Source organism: Homalodisca vitripennis, chromosome 4 (genome assembly GCF_021130785.1).
Source record: "Homalodisca vitripennis isolate AUS2020 chromosome 4, UT_GWSS_2.1, whole genome shotgun sequence".
Classification (NCBI taxonomy): Eukaryota; Metazoa; Arthropoda; class Insecta; order Hemiptera; family Cicadellidae; genus Homalodisca; species Homalodisca vitripennis.
Window position 1 is genome coordinate 147192956 of NC_060210.1, and position 17874 is coordinate 147210829.

The 17874-nt window shown below is 34.7% G+C and overlaps 1 protein-coding gene across 1 annotated transcript in view; it reads right to left on the reverse strand.

Annotated features, from left to right (window-relative positions):
- Window positions 1-1962: 1962 nt before the first annotated feature.
- LOC124360276 (glycosaminoglycan xylosylkinase) overlaps window positions 1963-17874 on the reverse strand; it is a 40260-nt gene continuing 24348 nt past the window's right edge. The window contains exons 6-7 of the mRNA XM_046813741.1: window positions 6210-6398; window positions 1963-2094 (exon numbers count right to left, since the gene is read on the reverse strand). Coding sequence (XP_046669697.1) covers window positions 2007-2094; window positions 6210-6398 — 277 coding nt within the window. The 3' untranslated portion in view covers window positions 1963-2006. The remainder of the gene's footprint in view (window positions 2095-6209; window positions 6399-17874) is intronic.

Here is a 17874-nt window from a genome sequence, read left to right on the forward strand (position 1 = left end):
AACAACTCCAGCAACTCGTCATATGGAACTGCGTTCATAAAAATGTTAGCATTTGAAAAATAAATACCTTGAAAATCGTTTTTGAATTTTTTCTAACATATCTTGATATGTAGTGTGAATAGGATTCCAAATAATGATATTGTTTTCTAGCCTCGACCTGACCAATGAATAATACAGCAATATCAGAGTTTCTACATTTTTAAAATTGAAACTTTGTCTAATAACAAACCCCATAATTCTACTAGCTGCTGAAGCACACGCATCTACATGACAGTTAAAAGATAAAGTAAAGTCTATATAAATTCCTAAATCTTTAATTTTCTCGTTCACTCTAGATACTAGTACTCCATTCAAAAAATAATCATTTTCTATGTAATTATGAGATCTTCTGAAAGTCATTACCTGACATTTCGATGCGTTAAAAGACATTTTGTTTACAATACTCCATCTAAAAACGTTATTAAGATCGGCTTGCAGCTCATCAGTGTCCGAATGTGACCTTATTTGCTTAAATATTTTTAAATCATCCACGAACAAAAGAGTATTAGAAGAGAATATACAATTACTTATATCATTTATTGATATAGTGAACAGGCAAGGCCCTAAATTTGAACCTTGAGGAACTCCTGATTGAACATTAAAGGTTGATGAGCTGAAACCATTATAAAAAACAAATTGTTTCCTATCAACAATGTAAGATTTGAAAAAATTTAAAAAACTTAATGATATGCCATAAAAATGCAGCTTCTGCAATAAAATCTGATGATCAACTTTATCAAAAGCTTTGGCCAGGTCGAGAAACAAAGAATCAGTCTGAGCTCCAGAGTCTATCCCCAAGGAGATATATCCTGTAAAAATTTAACAAATTTGTGTTAACGGACCTCCCCGGAACAAATCCATGTTGTGCTGGAGAAATGTATTTTTTAAAGTGATTAAATAGATTTATGTACAATTATTTCAAATATTTTAGCTGATACATTCAAAACTGCCACTGGCCTGTGATTAACTATTTCCGATCTCCTTCCGCTCTTAAATATAGGAGTAATTTTTGTAATTTTCCATTTGTCGGGGAAAACGTTAGAGGTCAGACTTAAATTGTACAAAAGTGTTAATGGTTTTACTAAAGTGTCCGCGCACCCCTTTAAATAAATATTGAGGTAGAAAATCAGGCCCAGTGGTGTTTTTAGATTTTACCCTTTTAATAGCGTCCACCACGTCATGTTCGCTAATGTGCGGGAGAGTAAGGCATGACACACCCGTCAGGCACGGCGCCGCCGTCGCTGACTCTACACTCGGCTCCGCTGTATATTTGTTATAAACCGAACTGAAATATTCTGCAAATGCAGTGGCGATTGCCATTCCACTATCTAGCTTGACTCCATTATATTCCATAACCATTAACTTACTATTTTCAGCTCTCTTACTATTTAAAAAACTCCAAAATTTAGTACTGTCTCTATTAATTAAAATTTCTATGTTATGCAAGTAATTATCGTACACAACCTTCATTTCGCGCTTCAAAAAAGACCTTTGATTCTTAAATCTATTATAATTTTCTAAAGAACTGTATTTTTTATATTTTCTCCTCAACTTTTCCTTTAGTTTCAAATTAGTTTCAAAAATATACATATGTTTTTGAGTGGCAGTTCATTACCACATATTTTAGGTTTTAAATACATTTTTATGTTAAGGTTTTTACAGCTGAGGAAGATAGTAGATTTAAATCCTTAAAACTTAGTGTTATACATTTTGTACCGTATAATGATGCCAAATGTCTGAAATCCTGTATTGTGTCCAAATTATCGTATTCTGTAAAGCCTCTGTATCTGTATGTACTGGATACATGAGATTTGGATATGATATATCACTTTTGTACAAAAATTGTCAATGAGTAAGGCTGACAATATGGGTAAAACAATGGACATTTCATCAACAGGATTACTAATAATTGCTTAATGTAAATATGAACTGGATAGAGTACAATAAAACTATTTATAATTTATATTTCAGTTAATGTAGGTTTTTAAACTCACCTGCAAACACTGATACAATGGGGCAAGAATGTCTATGTGATCTACGTGTGGATTCCCAAAACTGAAACCAAATAGGAATATCAATTAGGATCAAACAAATACAGATGTATGAGTTTAGACTGTGTTAGAACACAACTCCAAAATACTTTCAATTCATCTAGCATTGTTGAAGTCGGGAGGAAAAGAACGTAAAGTTACATACAAATGTAGTATAAGAAAGAAAGCTTTTTCAAAGACTCGGTATTCGAAACTGTAAATTCTAGATATGTAATAAATGGTAACACATGGCTGACACAAACTTCCATTTCAAATGCAAAACCACTACATATTTCTGAAAAGTTTTTGGTCGTCTTTATTGTAACCACCTTGCTCAAGTTTTTGCAGGAGCCATTTCTCCACTATTCACCTATTACACAATAAAACAACATTTCTAAAAGTCCCTATCACCTTTGCCTTGATACATTAGATTTACATAAACTTTACCAGTAATACTACTCTGTTGGTCTTTTATTGTTAGGAATTTACTGCCTGAATCAGCCTGTAACTATATTGCCATCAACAATCGTATCTCCCCTGAACAACACGGCTTTCTTCGTGGACGATCTTCGGCCACTAACCTATTGGTTTTTCAGGAGTTTGTGATGGCAGCGTTCAGGGACTCTTCACAGGTGGACAATATTTATCTAGACTTCAGCAAGGCCTTCAATAGCGTTAACCATCGTTTGCTGATTGCAAAGCTTGAGGGTCATGGTGTTTGTGGATCGCTGCTTCAGTGACTTAAAAGCTACTTGAGTGATCGTCTTCTCATTGTGAGGTGCGATGGAGGTAACTTGTGCCCTTTTCCTGTACTGTCTGGTGTTCCTCAGGGCTCTCACCTAGGACCATTACTATTCAATATCTTCATAAACGACATCACCAGTGTGGCAGCCTCTCGTTTCCTTCTCTTTGCGGATGATATCAAGCTGTTTAACAGTCACTTCTTCATTTGATGAAGAGGACCTCCAGCGTTCCATTGATAGTATATGCAAGTGGTGTGAGGTGAATGCAATGGAGCTGAATACAAAAAAGTGTGTCGTGATGCACTTCAGCCGCAGTGAAATGGTTTTCTCTTATAGCTATGCAATCAATGGGAACAAGCTAAAGATGGTAGATGAGGTGAGGGATCTGGGTGTCATCAGTGCTCCTTCCTTATCTCCTTTTCCTCATCTCCAACACATTTCCTCAAAAGCTTCTTCCTTCTTGGTTTTGTCATCCGTTCTACTAAAGAACTCAGATCTCGCTTGAAGTCAGTTTTCAGTAGGCGTTTCCAGCCAACTAATTATACTCAAAACCACAGCATATCCAGACTCCTGAGGACTGGCGAAGCGGCTTCTTTCTCCGTCAATTTCTTCGGGAATTTTTCTTTCAGGACTGATGCTATTGGTTTACTGAGAGACTGGAAGTGATGCGTGGTGCATGAGCTACATAGTCTCTGTTTTACAATTAATTCCTATGTGTTAAAATACCTTGATATTGTTTTGTTTGATTGTATACTTATTATCTATTGTTGGTTTCATTTGGATCTACTTATAATATTTGTAAAATTGGTGTTGTACCGTTGAAATAAATAAAAAAAACATGTTATCACCAGTAGCCCTATATAGCCAGCCTCAAGCCAATATTTGATGTCACACATCAGAATTAGCAATACACTGCTTTCGCTAAACATTTTAAATTGGCAGTATTGCGGATACACTGGTTTTGCTGACAACATTTGCTTACCATTTTACATTTTTACAGGGATTTACATTTGGTTCATCAGCAGCTGTATATTGCCAGCTTCAAGGTTATTATTAATATTTTATATTTAATAAATAATTTTATTGATATCTCAAATTGTGTTCAATTTTCATAAAATGTTGAGGTTAAATTTAGAATATGTTCTTGTTACTTTGGAAAACATTTAGACATATATTTTAATTAAATACAAAACATATGAAATTTCTCTTTGCAATATAGTATTCATGTATATATAAAATAATATACTACACAGAATAAAATGTACTACACAAGTTTCTGATACAAATTAATTTAAAAAATATATCTAATATTTAAAAGATCCTTTTTTTACAAATATATAACTTTTATTTATTACATCTTCTGACACTTTTTGTCATTAATAGTCAGCTACATGCTACGAGTAACCACTAATGGCATGGAAAAAATTATTTTTAAATATACAGAAATGCAATTACATTTTTAATTTTAATGTAAATTTATTCTTAGTCTGACCTGTATATTTTGTAAATATTGCAGTTACTATAACATCACAATAACATATTTTGTTTACATTCAACATTCAAGACAATGTTTACTGGCATATATTTAATTGACAAACATCTATATGTTTTGTTATAAAAAAATAATAGTGTCCACAGTTTAAATATTAAAAAATACACAGTAATTGACGGTTAAAAATAATTTTGTTTGTAATAAAATATGACATCTACAATCTTTAATTTTATGTCAATTATATATACCTACGATTATGTAGGTATGTTATTGTACTATATTATGGTTGTGTGAATTTTTACGAATATTATAATTTTATCTATTGGACAAGAATGTTTCTATGTTTACAGTTTACAATATAAAGGGCTGTAAATAGTAAAAATACAATTCAATATAACAAAGCAGATTTTATAAATTGATTTCATTATTCTTTGATACAAAATTGACTTTTTTTTAATATACAAGAATGAAAATATATTTTGTAAATAATAAAACCAATAATATGACAAATTAATGTAAAAAATCTTAATATTTGTGTTGTTTATAGCAATGATCACAAACAAAAAGTGCTACCACAAGATAGTTTTTTTGTATACTTGGGAAATATAAATGGTTAATATGTAGATACTACTTGAAAAATATAGGTCTCTAATATCTCCCAAAACATAATTTTGATTTACTATTATCATGCCACCAACATTCCAATACAACTATAAATAACAAAATTAAAACATGGTTACAAATCCTACTTCCCTCATAAGTTCAAAACTCTCATTAACAGTGGAGATTAAATAGAAAAAAAACATTTTAACTACCTACATTTTCATCATACTTTATGAGTTCTTCTTTGTTTATGCTTCACTTTTAGTATATAACAGTTTTGAAAATTTGCATTAATATTTATGGTATTATACAGTAGGGTGGAGAGAAAAATTTGCTCTGAAATTTAAACATGTAATACCTCAAAAATGCTGTATTTGGTTATTGTAGGCAAGAAAAAATAACAAACAAACATATGTTGATTAATGCTTTGAGAGGTACTCTAAGGTGCTGACAAAATTACAGTTTTTCTTAATATTTACGGGTAGGAAACATATAAATAATTAATAGTTTACTATGCCATTAAAGTGATAAAATTAATTATATTATACATTAAAATACATTACAAAAATATCGTTGATACTGTAAAATGCGTGAAATGTAGTATTTCAACAGCCTTGGGGCATCTCAAAATATTAAAATTCTTTCAAATTTTAAACCTGAAGTGCCTGGTCCATAAGGCAACGTATGACAGCTATTACAATATGAAAATAGCAAAAAATATTTTAACTATGCGTTTTCACCAATACAGGATACATTGATTAGGGCTAAGCTAGACTCTGAGGATCTGTCTATTATCAGTGGTTTGTATATCCATGAATGTAGCCAAATATCAAGATAATCGGTCCTTAAGCCTGACTCTTTATAAAAGTACAAAGTTAATCCAATAACTTCTCATTTCGTATGACATTTTGGCACAAAATCTGTTCATTTCATTTCATTTCAGGCTTAGCCGCTTACCAAAATATTACTTATAATTTTTCAAGGCAATCACAAGATCTTTAATATGCTAATAAAATGAACACTAGCGCTAAAAATTAACGTGTGTACATAACAGTGAAGGAACTGGGAGGGATCATTGACAAGGGTATTGGGTATTAGCCCACTGCCTGTCTATGGTTTCACTTCTCATTCCAATACTATTTTACTTTATTAGCAATGTACAGAATGTAATATCTACAGACCTTTCCTTAGTTTAAATATTTTAGAATTTTTCTAGCTACTAGAAGTATGCATTTATCTTTCTCCTGATAACTCAAAAGGTTATTAGAGTAAACATCTGATTTCAGTTTCTAAATCACTAACCTCTTTCCATTATCTATAAGTAGAATAGCTGAATCATTAATGTTCTGAAAAACTTCGTAGTGATGTCTGTCTCCATTGTCAATAAGGAAGTCAAATATAGCTGTGTCAATAATATCCAGGAGCCGAGGACCACGAGAATACAAATCAGACTTGCGAACTACTTGGCAGTAGCCAGCATCCAATTCCCACCTGGAAAAAAATGAGTTATTATGTTAAAACTTATTAAGTTATTAAGTTGCAGAAAATAAGACCAGTACTGGAAGAAACAGGAAGAGAGGAGCAATGTGGTTTTAGGAAAGGTAGGTCAACGGTGGATGCTATTTTTGTGATGAGACAAGTGTTAGAAAAGAGGTGGGAATACGGAAAAGATACAATGGTAGCGTTTATAGACCTACAGAAGGCATATGATAAGGTACTGAGAGAAAGGATATGGGAGAGTATGAGAAAGAGAGGATTGCGTGAGGGAATAGTAGAAAGAATAAAGAACCTGTACGGCATATGTAAAAACAGGGTAAGAATTGAAGAAAAATATACAGATACTTTTAAAACAGAGAGAGGAGTAAGGCAGGGAAGCATATTGTCACCTTTCCTTTTCAATATTATAATGGATGAAATTATTCTAGAAGTACAAGGAAACAGAGGAGCAGAAGAACTTAAGACAATAGCATATGCGGATGACATAATGATATGGGAAAATAGGGAAGAAGAGTTAGAACGAGAGTTAAACAAATGGGCAAAAGTGGCGAAGAAATATGGTTTAGAGATGAACATACAAAAATGTAAAGTAATGAAAGTAGAGAGAAGGGATGGAAATAACAAAGACGTGTTAGTTGAAGGAAAAAGACTTGAAAAGGTGAAGGAATTCTGTTATTTAGGAAGTATCATAACAGATAGGGGCACAATAAGAGAAGAGATAGGAAACAGAATATGGAAGAGTGGAAAGTTTTTCAATATGGTAAAGAAGATTGTGTGGAGTTGGAACATTGGGAAAGAATCAAAAGTATTGATGTATAAATCTTATTTCCAACCAATTTTATTATATGGAGCAGAGACGTGGACGTGGACTAAAAATTATTTAAGCAGATTGCAAGCTGCAGAAATGAGATTTTTTAAGAGGGATAGAGAAGACTACAAGAAGAGATAGAATAAGGAACGAAATAACTAGAGAAAGATTGAAGGTAGTTTCACTGCAAGAGACAATGGAAGGAAGAAGAATACAGTGGATGGGGCATGTGAAGAGGATGGGAGATAATAGAATGCCTAGAATAGCACTGGAGAAGGAGGAAGGAGGAAGAAGACCAAGAGGAAGACCGAGAGGAAGATGGGAGGACCAAGTGTGGAAAGACATAGAGAGAAGGGGACTACAGAAAATACAGGTGGATGAAGAGGAGACCTGGAATGATAGACTAAAGTGGAGGAGGCTGTGTACGACGACCCGTGAGAACGGAAACGTCTGACGATGATGATGATGATGATGATGATTATGTTAAAACTCAAATATATGAGGTAAGTAGAGTAAAAAAAATTAGAATAGCTCCTACGTTAAAGCAGGTGTTCGCTACTTTTAGTCAAATTTATATTTTAGTAAATTATTTAAATGATATTTAAGTGCTAAACAGCTGAGTGCTACTTATTTCCAATGATGCCATAAAAAGCTGTGACAGATGTGTGTTGTTAGACCTATAATGGATCAGAGCTTTCATCAGCAAAGCTGCTAATCACAAGAAAAAACTATTTTCCTTTCTTTGAGTTGAATATTCCAAGAACGTCTTTGACTCTATCACAAAATTGTTACAAATATTGAGAAGCCAAGGACCTTGAAAGTACAAATCAACACTTGTGAATTAATTACAGTAGCATAAAGGCCTATTCTAACTTGTAGATTCTAAAATTTATACGTATAGTAGAGTCCTAATAATCCGAACACCTGGTTATCGAAACAAGTCTTAAAAGAAAAAAAAAACAACTTGACTACAATATACTACCATGTACATCCACACTACGAATTATCACACAACCGGCCACCACACCACAAGCTGTTATACCACAGCGCACCATGCCACAAGTTGCCACGCCACCACACCACAGGGCACTATGCCACAAGTTGTCACGCCACAAACCACCGCACCACCGGCTAGAGGTACAGATGAACTAACTGATACTTACCTTTACAAACTTAGAACTAATGTAATTAGAGCAAACAATTGCCATGTTTGGAGTACTAAACCAAGCCACGGTAATATTCGAAACCCAGCAAGAAATATTTTTATAACCAGGAGAGTAGTTGGTACAGCACGGAATGCTATCACTGCTCGTGAATGTTTCAAACTGATTATAAATGAAGCTGTTCTAAATTAAGTTATTCTTCACACAAACAACCAAATAACTCGTGTATGAGTATATTATGCGAATCTGGCCGCTAGCATTCCCCCTTGACAATTTATGAATTGTGGGTGTTTCTAGGTATTTTAGCAAACTCTGCAGCGTGCAAAGATAACCACTTAACAACAAGAGAACTCTTTGATAATGAATGGAGTGGTTGTCGATACAAGTGTGCTATAAACAGTGTTTTTAGTTCATTTTGAACTGTCTTCGTTTTGACAACAAACGAATGAGTTTAGAGCGTCAACTGATCCGTTTGCACATATACGAGAGTTATGGAATGATTTTGTTATAAACTGTCAGACGAAGTATAAATCAGGCTCTTAAGTAACTATTGAAGAGCAGTTATTGGGATTCAGGTGAAAATTTTTCCTAAGAATGTACATCCCAAACAAACATTCCAAGTATGGAATAAAAATAGTTATGACCTGTGATATAACCACTAAATACATGTTCAATGGAATTCCATATGTTGGTAAAAAACTCAAACCAGAGGGCAACCACTTGCAGAATTCTCTGTAAAAGAAATTACTATACTGATTCATGGTACAAATAAAAGTGTCACTATGGACAATTGGTTCACTGGTGTCAGCCTGGCTGAAGATTTGCTAAGAGACCCATACAACTTGACCTTAGTCGGTACCATACGTGCAAAAAGAAAAGGTGTCTCTTCCGAACTGTGACCACTTCACTATTTTTGTTTGATACAGAAAAAACACTTATATCAAACAAACCTAAAAAGAACAAAGTCGTTCTCCTCCTCTCAACCATGCATGAAGGTGACCATCTGAACAACAAAACACATAAGCCAGATATAATTCACACTTCAATGAAACGAAAGGAGGAGTTGATGCCATGGACCAATTGTGTAACAACATGTCATGCAGTAAGAAGACTCAATACTGGCCATTAGCTGTGTACTTTGGCATACTGAACATCAGCTTTGTAAATTTATATGTGATATATTGCACAAACAATTTGGAAAAAGGGAATAAACCTGCCAATAGAAGAACCTTCATGAAAAAAATATTTATGGACCTTTGTAGACCTCACATGCAGAACCGCTTCCAGATAACAAGCCTTAGAAGAAGACTGCACACAATGATTTGTGGCGATCTGGGAATCCCCCACAATCTCAGTGCTGCCTTATCTCCATGTACGAGGAATGTCTGTTTCTATCGCCCTCTAACCTAAGGCGAATAACGACAATGTATTGTAAGCATTGCCGCCACTCTTTCTGTGCCCAACACAAAGCTACACTTCTATTTTAGGTGATAAAGAACAATGAACAATTGTACGGCCTCATAAAGTACAGTAACTTTGTGGTTCTACTTAATGATGATTATTTTTTACTCAATATTGATTGTATTTCGTTTTTTATAAGTATTTATAGTAACATTTTTTATTTATTTAATTCTTAGGATAAATAAAATAATTATCTCACATTTTAAATTTTTTCAGAACTAATTTGTTTATACAAATTAACACATATTCAAAATATCTGTAAAGTAATATTATATAAGATTTAAAAACACTAATATTAATAAATTCTTCTCACATAATGCACAGAGAATGTAATACGTAATTTTAAAACTACTTAATTAGCGTTACAGTATGAGAAAAATAATAACGAAGCTAGCCGTAAATTTTAAGGAGGTTTTGTGAACATGAGACTCCAAAACAAGTTTTGTAATCTAGGGTTAATCAAGTTTTGAAAAAGATGCCTACTTTATTTTAGTTTAAGTGATTGCTAAATTTCCTGATCCATAATCTGCAGTAAGGGTGTAACATTTGGAGGAAAAATGTTGCTTTAATTTCACTGCTACAATTTTTTTCAGTGCTTTACACTTTACTGAATTCTTTAACACAGTTTACAAACTCCTTAATAAACTATTCCTTAACAACCGTTCATCCATCCACACTTATTTTTGGATCTTATTATTACCACAACTGTTACAGCAGATCCTCTATAGTCCGGCACTGCGCCAGTAATCCGGCGTATTTTGACAAGCATAGAATGCAAGATGGAACACGTTACTGAAAACTGTGTTAACAAACAACCTACAATAGCTCAGTTGTTGCTTGCTTTACCTGCTGTTCACGTTAACAGTGCCAGTGTTATCCGTGTTATTACTACCGTGCTTAGTGTTGTAGTTTATGCTTAACTTATATTTCAAGACAGTGTGAAAAATGTTTTAGTGTAGCAAAAACATAAAACATTAACTCTGCTTCAGAAGAACAAGATTTTAAAGAGACTTGAAAAAGGCGATACGCTTGCTAACCTCGTAAATGAATATGGAGTCAGTCACGTAACAATACACCACATACAAAAGAACAGTTGATTACAAAAATGCACAAAAGGGATGGATGACTCAGTCACTATTCAAGGAATGGTTTCATGAAATATTCATGCTATAAGTAAAACATTTTCTTAAAAAAAAATTAACTGCCTCAAAAAGCTCTGCTTATAATTGTCCCGTCCATTCAGAAGAACACTAATTGTATCCATGTCATGTTTTTACCACCAAACATTCCACCTTGTCTACAACCCATGGACCAGTACGTCAATCAAACAGTCAAAATGCACTACAAAATAGTGTAATCCAGTCATTAAAAGACACAAACCTAAAAGATGTTGTTTTTTCACTAGTGAATACATGGTCTGATATTTGCTGGATTAGTGAGAGTCTACTGTATTATAAATCGTTAAAACAGTTATTTTTTGCATATATATGTATTTTACAATGTATTAAACATGTAGTAGTATTTCTGGATTTAATTATATTTCCGTCACCGTAGGTGAGTCAGCCCTGTCTAAGATATTTCCAGTGCCATGGTAGAGTTTGCCTGTTATCTCAACAAATAAAAATATGTACATAATTAGGACTGAAAAGCCTAATTAGGTTAAAAGGTGTCTACTTCCAGCCAAATTAATGTAAAGTGCCACAATTGTTTCGGTTGGTGTATTGTTTGGCCTTGATCACAAAACAACATATGTATATAGACCTCGAAAATCTACTTCGGTCAAAAAGTGCCTACTTCCGGCTATTCTAATCTATGTTTGGTAGTCTAATATACTTCCAGTGCCATAGTTTTGTCTCTATTAATAAAATACAGATACATACGTAGAATTAAGAAGCCTATCACAGTCTAGCGGAAAATCTTACCTAACTCCTATCTACTTCCGGTATAAGGAGGAAATCCTTAATGTTCATGCGACATTCCAAAATAATCGTTCATTAAGGTTTTGAGGTCGTTTGAAGTCTTGTTCTTTTTTGGACTGTAGTCTGGGAAGAGATGATCGTTGAGGAATGTTATTGTTCATTTCACCGTTTTCCCATAAGCCACTGTATCACAATGTCCAGAAAACCCACTAGTTTGGAGTAGCCTACCTTATGTGAAAACAATCGCAGCTTTTTTTGGTTTTATAATAGTGTTGAAATAGTATTTACAATTCATTAGATGTTATTAATCTTACAACTGGTGGTCAATTCATTCAGTAATGTCGGGCTGTTTTAGAGCTTCACACAAGGTTTTTGAAATTTTTATAAAAATTATATATATTTTGTTGTAAGCCATAACAATTTTTTTAATAAAATGCAAATTGTGCAAAAGAATTTTTAAAATTTGGAGGGCAAGCCTATTAAATCACGTTATTGTGAGAAAAATGTTAATGTGAGATGTCCATTTTGTGTCAATCTTCATCTAGTTTCAGAAAAACATAAACTTTATACACATATATGAAACCATAATAGAGCTATAAAACGAAAAGCAGCTATGCGCATAAATTATAAAAATCGGGTATATACATAGAAGTTTGGTAATACAATTGTTCATGAATATATGTTATATTGTATATTTTCTTATTCAGAATGGAATAAACTATACAGCAGTAATGAAATAAATTCCATACCTGATTTTCTGAAAAGTATAAAAAAAGTTACGTACTTTTTGTCATTCTTCAAAAATTGTACAAAAAATTTTCATAGAACAAAGTATGTTTTTGAAAGATTGTATTATATCAAAATTTATAAATTTATGGTTTATAACTGATGGGAAGTGTTATGTATTTTTAGAAAACCATAAACTATGTCTAAATTTATAGAATAATAACAAATTTACAAAATAATATGTAATAATGCGTACCAGTTAGAAAAATACAAATCCCCAATAACACACGCAATGTTACTAAATTAGCTTATCTTTATTTACAATAGCATAAAAATTGCTGAGATATAATAAATAATAAGATGATCAAACAGGTATATCAATATAATATGATTTAACTCACTGGTTGGGGCTGGTCAGACTCGCTTTGAGAGCTCAGTGATGAGGGCCACTTTTTTTTCCTGCCAGCATATGTAGGTCGCCAGTAGTGCTGGAGATGTTCTCACACAGTCTGTGTACGGTACCCCGACATTGCAGCCAGGGCACCAATGATTTGCTCGCTTCCCACACACACCGCAGACCCTCGTCTGATTGGTTGGTAGGCGTTCCACTCGATGTGAAGGACCAGCATCTCCTTCAGGGTCAGCACCACGAATGGGCTCAGGATCAGAGGCAGAAGTCAAGCACTCTAAAGGTTTTCTTGTCCATGGGTGTATCAGGAATGCACTGATGTGCGTACACAAAATAGGCATTCGACACACAAAAATCCAGGAGATTGAAAAACAACTTTTTCCACTATTGACGAGTTGCTTGGACGGATGATCAGTGGTTGGTAGATGGATTTGTCCTTACAATCAACTCCACCCATCAGCTGGTTGTCTATCAGAATGGGTTTGGTGGCCTCCAAACCATTTTCACTACTACGGATAACCCTGTCCTGTGCAGGGTATGCAGTCAAAATAACCGGCTTAATTAACTGGCTTTTTTGTAGGTTTCTGCTTCTATCGCACCTCGCCTGAAGTATACAAACAGTTGCAAACCAAGCACAGTTTTTGACAGGTCTTTCAAGTTTTTTTTTACAGTACCTGTCAAAAAAGTGTTGTAATCCAACAGTTGCTAGGTTAGGGGCAACTTAGTATAGAAGTTGATGGTAAAGACATGGTAGCCGTTGCCAAGACATCCTTCCCGTTCCAACAGATTACAATCTTCTGTGTGAATGGAGAACTTCCCTCTACCAGATGGTCTTTCCCTGAATACATGTCAACATGTATGCCATATATTTTTTTGGAGTCAACAAATTCAAATTTCTTCACTCCAAACCTCATTTGTTTGGCATATACTACATGTATGCACACCGATTCTTCATTCTTATACTCTCATCGATACTCAGGTCCTGGTGTAGCATGTAATGTCACCTAAACCCAAGGCATACAGGATCTTTACCCAAGGGTCGTAATCAGGGTGACCTTTAGACACAGTTTTCTTGACGTCAGATGCAACGTTGCATGTAACGCCTGAAACCTGCGGCAAGTCATGGTCTGGTTTATCCAAGGAAGGTACTGGATTGGATTGGTAGATCAATAAGCAGACACACTTGTGTGTCGAGTAAACCCCATGTACAGTACCAAAGCCAAGAACTTTTTTATTTCTACAATTGTTACATTGTACCAGGACTGAATGCATAAATGTTGCTTCAGTTTACAATTCCTCTGCATTTTTTCACACATCTTCCTGGCATTAGGATTTGTTTTCCTGGAAATGTATCTGTTCTTCCGACACATATAGATTGAGGTAATCTACAGGTTTGTGATCGATAGGACAATCTTGAGAGCCAGGCTGTCTGATAGTGAAAAAAATGTCACATTCAGAGACGGTTCCTTATACACCCTCCCCCAGGTCGGTGGCCAGTATCCTGGCTGATGACTGGTCATCATCTTGTGGTACAGGTCCAGGATGGCTTGAATATAGCTGTGCCTCATCGACAACCAGTTAGAAGTTTGCGAAGAGGTAAGAGAAGCTCTTGAGTCATCTGAATCGAATTCACCCCCAGACTTAAACAAGTCCTCACTGCCAGATGAAAAGTCTAAAAGTGAGGGATCACGTAAGATATTGTCTACATCTGACCCATCACTAGATTCACTTTCTGAGACCTGCTCCACCAGTTCTCTCTAATCATTTGAGGTCAGAGCATGATCCATCACTTAGGCATTGCCTACAATAAAACACTATTTTATCACCAATATTTCAGAAAAAAACAATTTCTTGTTACTGAAACTTGACCAAGATTTAATTTTTATTCCACAACTACATGGATTAATCAAAATCTGTATATACGTGACAGACAATGATCCTAGAATGATCCAAATAGTTATCAACTACATAAATTACAGTAAATATATATTTGGTTGTAAAAACTATTTATTTACCAAGACTAAATCGTTACTTCAGAACTAAAAGAGTGCCGGAAATAATGTTTAGTAAGTGAAAAACAATAACAAACTATGTGAAATGAATTTTAGCCAAGCCACAGCTGAGTTTCCCTTGTTGCCCCAATCAAGAAAATATACATTTAGGGTTTGAAAACTTACTTCGGTCAAAAAGCATTTACTTTTAGCCCTTTACTTTACATCTAAGATATTTCCAGTGCCATAGTTGAGTTTGCCTATGTGGCTTCAGAAATATAATTCATTAGTACCAGAAATGGTCCTACACATGTAAAACCTGATAAAAGAGTCAATCCCTTAACCTCTGATCCTCTAAATCAATAACATTAAAATAATATGTACCTGATGAATGTCTAGTTACCATAGGACTCCATAATATAACACCCTTAGCGCTTTTATTAAATATTTCGATTTTGCAAATTGCGTGTGAAGTCGTGGATAACAGTTTCCAATATTTCTATAGCAGTACAAGATATTATAATTGAATTAGAATTTAAAAATAAAAACTAGAATGATCATAAGTTAAATGTTACTATTATGAGTGTGTTCTAATAAAAGTAAAACTAATAAAACATCTCTTTTCTGACCAAGTTTAATTATTGCCAATGGATAAATAACTGTTTAACCTTTAACTGCAGACGCGCACATTTGCACACACCGGTTACTAGGCTGAAAATGCTGGTGTACACCAAAATACTGTGTGAAAATCGCATCGGTGCGCAGTTATGGACATTGTACTTTTATTCTATTACCTTTCAACCTTTACCAAATGTGTTGAAAACTTGAGTCACTCTTTCTTAATAATATCGACAACATATGGTAGAGTAGTATTTTACCCAGTGCATTTTTTAAAAATTATACAGGTTGTTGTTTATACTTTTAGTCAGCTGTGTAATACTACTTACTAAATTACTGTTTTCTGTTTCTGTATAACAGTATAATATATAAAATTGATTACTTTAGTGCATTACGAGATCTTGGGGCCTCGTGTAATTATGATACACCTTAATGAAGCTCTTGCACACTGGCACTTCTATAGCAGATAGCCTAAAGGAACAAGACCATAGAACAACCTTTTTTTCTTATAGGACAAGAAGCTTATAAATTGCACTTAGTCCTATAAGAACCTTTGCGCTGCTTCCAGAGTGACAGGATATTCAGGATGGGTAAGATTAAGGAGTTGGGGCCTCCCTATTGAGATACATGAGGAAGAATTAGGGCACTAGATCTCAAAGTCATGTCTCCCCAGAAGAAGGGGAAGCCAGCTCTGAACCAGCCTCTTCAGTCAAAGAAGGCAGGGAGTGGCACACCCTTGTTGAGGCTAGCAAGAACCTCTTAGGTTAGGGATCAAACCCCACCAACTCCAACAGTCATCTCCCGCAGTAGACTAGACCTATCAAATTATCCTTGAACCCCAGAATCTCAACATTTGCGGTTAGTGAAGTGCCGCTCCTGGACATCCATAAGGTTGCCCAGATTTAAGTGATCGGCTTTACTGTCCCCAGTGGTAGGTTCAACTGGAAGATATAAACCAGCCAAAAATGATCCCTGCTGGGTTTTTATGACGAGTTATGAAATGCAGAAAGTCTCATGCGCTTTGAGACCTCATAACACAAGTATGATGAGGCTGTTTGCCACACAAAACGCGTTAATACAATCTAAGCTTGGTAAAAATGAAGGAAGGAGCAAAACATTAGGACACTGCTTTGTCAACTATGCCTTTTTTTCTGTAAGTATGACTCTTACAGATCTTTTAAAGTGTGTGTGCCAGAAAACAAAATTGATATTGCACTGGAGGCTGACACTTGGCCAGATGGTGTCCTTGTGTTTCGAGCTCCTCGAAGACCAGTTGGCGATGAGTGTTTCTTGCCCAAGACCTCGTTGGAAAAGAACCCAACATAAGATTATCCGTGTCGTGTGGTGTAGATGATTCGTATAGTAGTGATCTGACTAGACCTATTGAAAGTTTAAAAAATGTATCTAGACATTGTAAAATTTTGTCGGTCAATGCTTAATCCCTTGCGGATAAACTGTTTGAAGTCGAGATTTTACTTTCTGAAAATGATTGTTCTATCTTTTGCGTTTGTGAACACTGGTTAAATGAAGATAATAAGAACTGCATCAAAATAAATGGCTATTTGTGTGCAACAATGTACTGTCGGAACATCAAGTCAAGAGGTGGTGTTGCAGTGTACGTTAAAGAAGGTTTTAGTTCCAAAAAATAGACGTTAGCCACTTGTGCCAGGAAAGTGATCTTAAGATTGTGTGTGCAAAGGTAATGTTGGATAACTTAGAAGTCCTCTTTGTCTCTCTTTATCGTGTTCCTGATGGAAACCATGAATCATTCCTTGAAGGACTGGATAGGCTAATGATCCATTTACTAGACTGTTATAGCCTACCCATTATTGTGCGCGGGGACTTAAACATTGATATAAGGTTACCGCGTAACTTGTCGTTACAGTTTTTGGATATGCTTCGTTTGCACAACTGTTACTGCCTTAACCTCGAACCTACAAGAGGTACAGCATGTATTGACAATGTTTTTTCAAATTTGCCAAAATTAACAATTTAAACTGTGGTGCTTTACCCACCACTATCAGATCACAATACTCTTTTGACTACTGTCCTCTTGCCTGACTCTTGCATCAGTGCGCAGAATGTGCGTTTGTTAAGGAATTTTAATAACCATAACCTTGACATTTTTGAACAATCTCTTGGAAGCATAAACTGGGAGGAAGAATTTCAGCAAAATTTCAGTAAGGTCGATATTATTTTCTACTTATTCATAGAAAAAATGGACAAATGTTTTCCTTTTAAGACTGTTAAATTCAGTAGACAGACGCATAAGAAATCGGTTCCTAAACTTGGTATACTGTTGACCTATTTATGAAGAAAAGACATGTAGAAATGTGCTATGACATCTACTTATGGACCCAACGCTACAATATTTA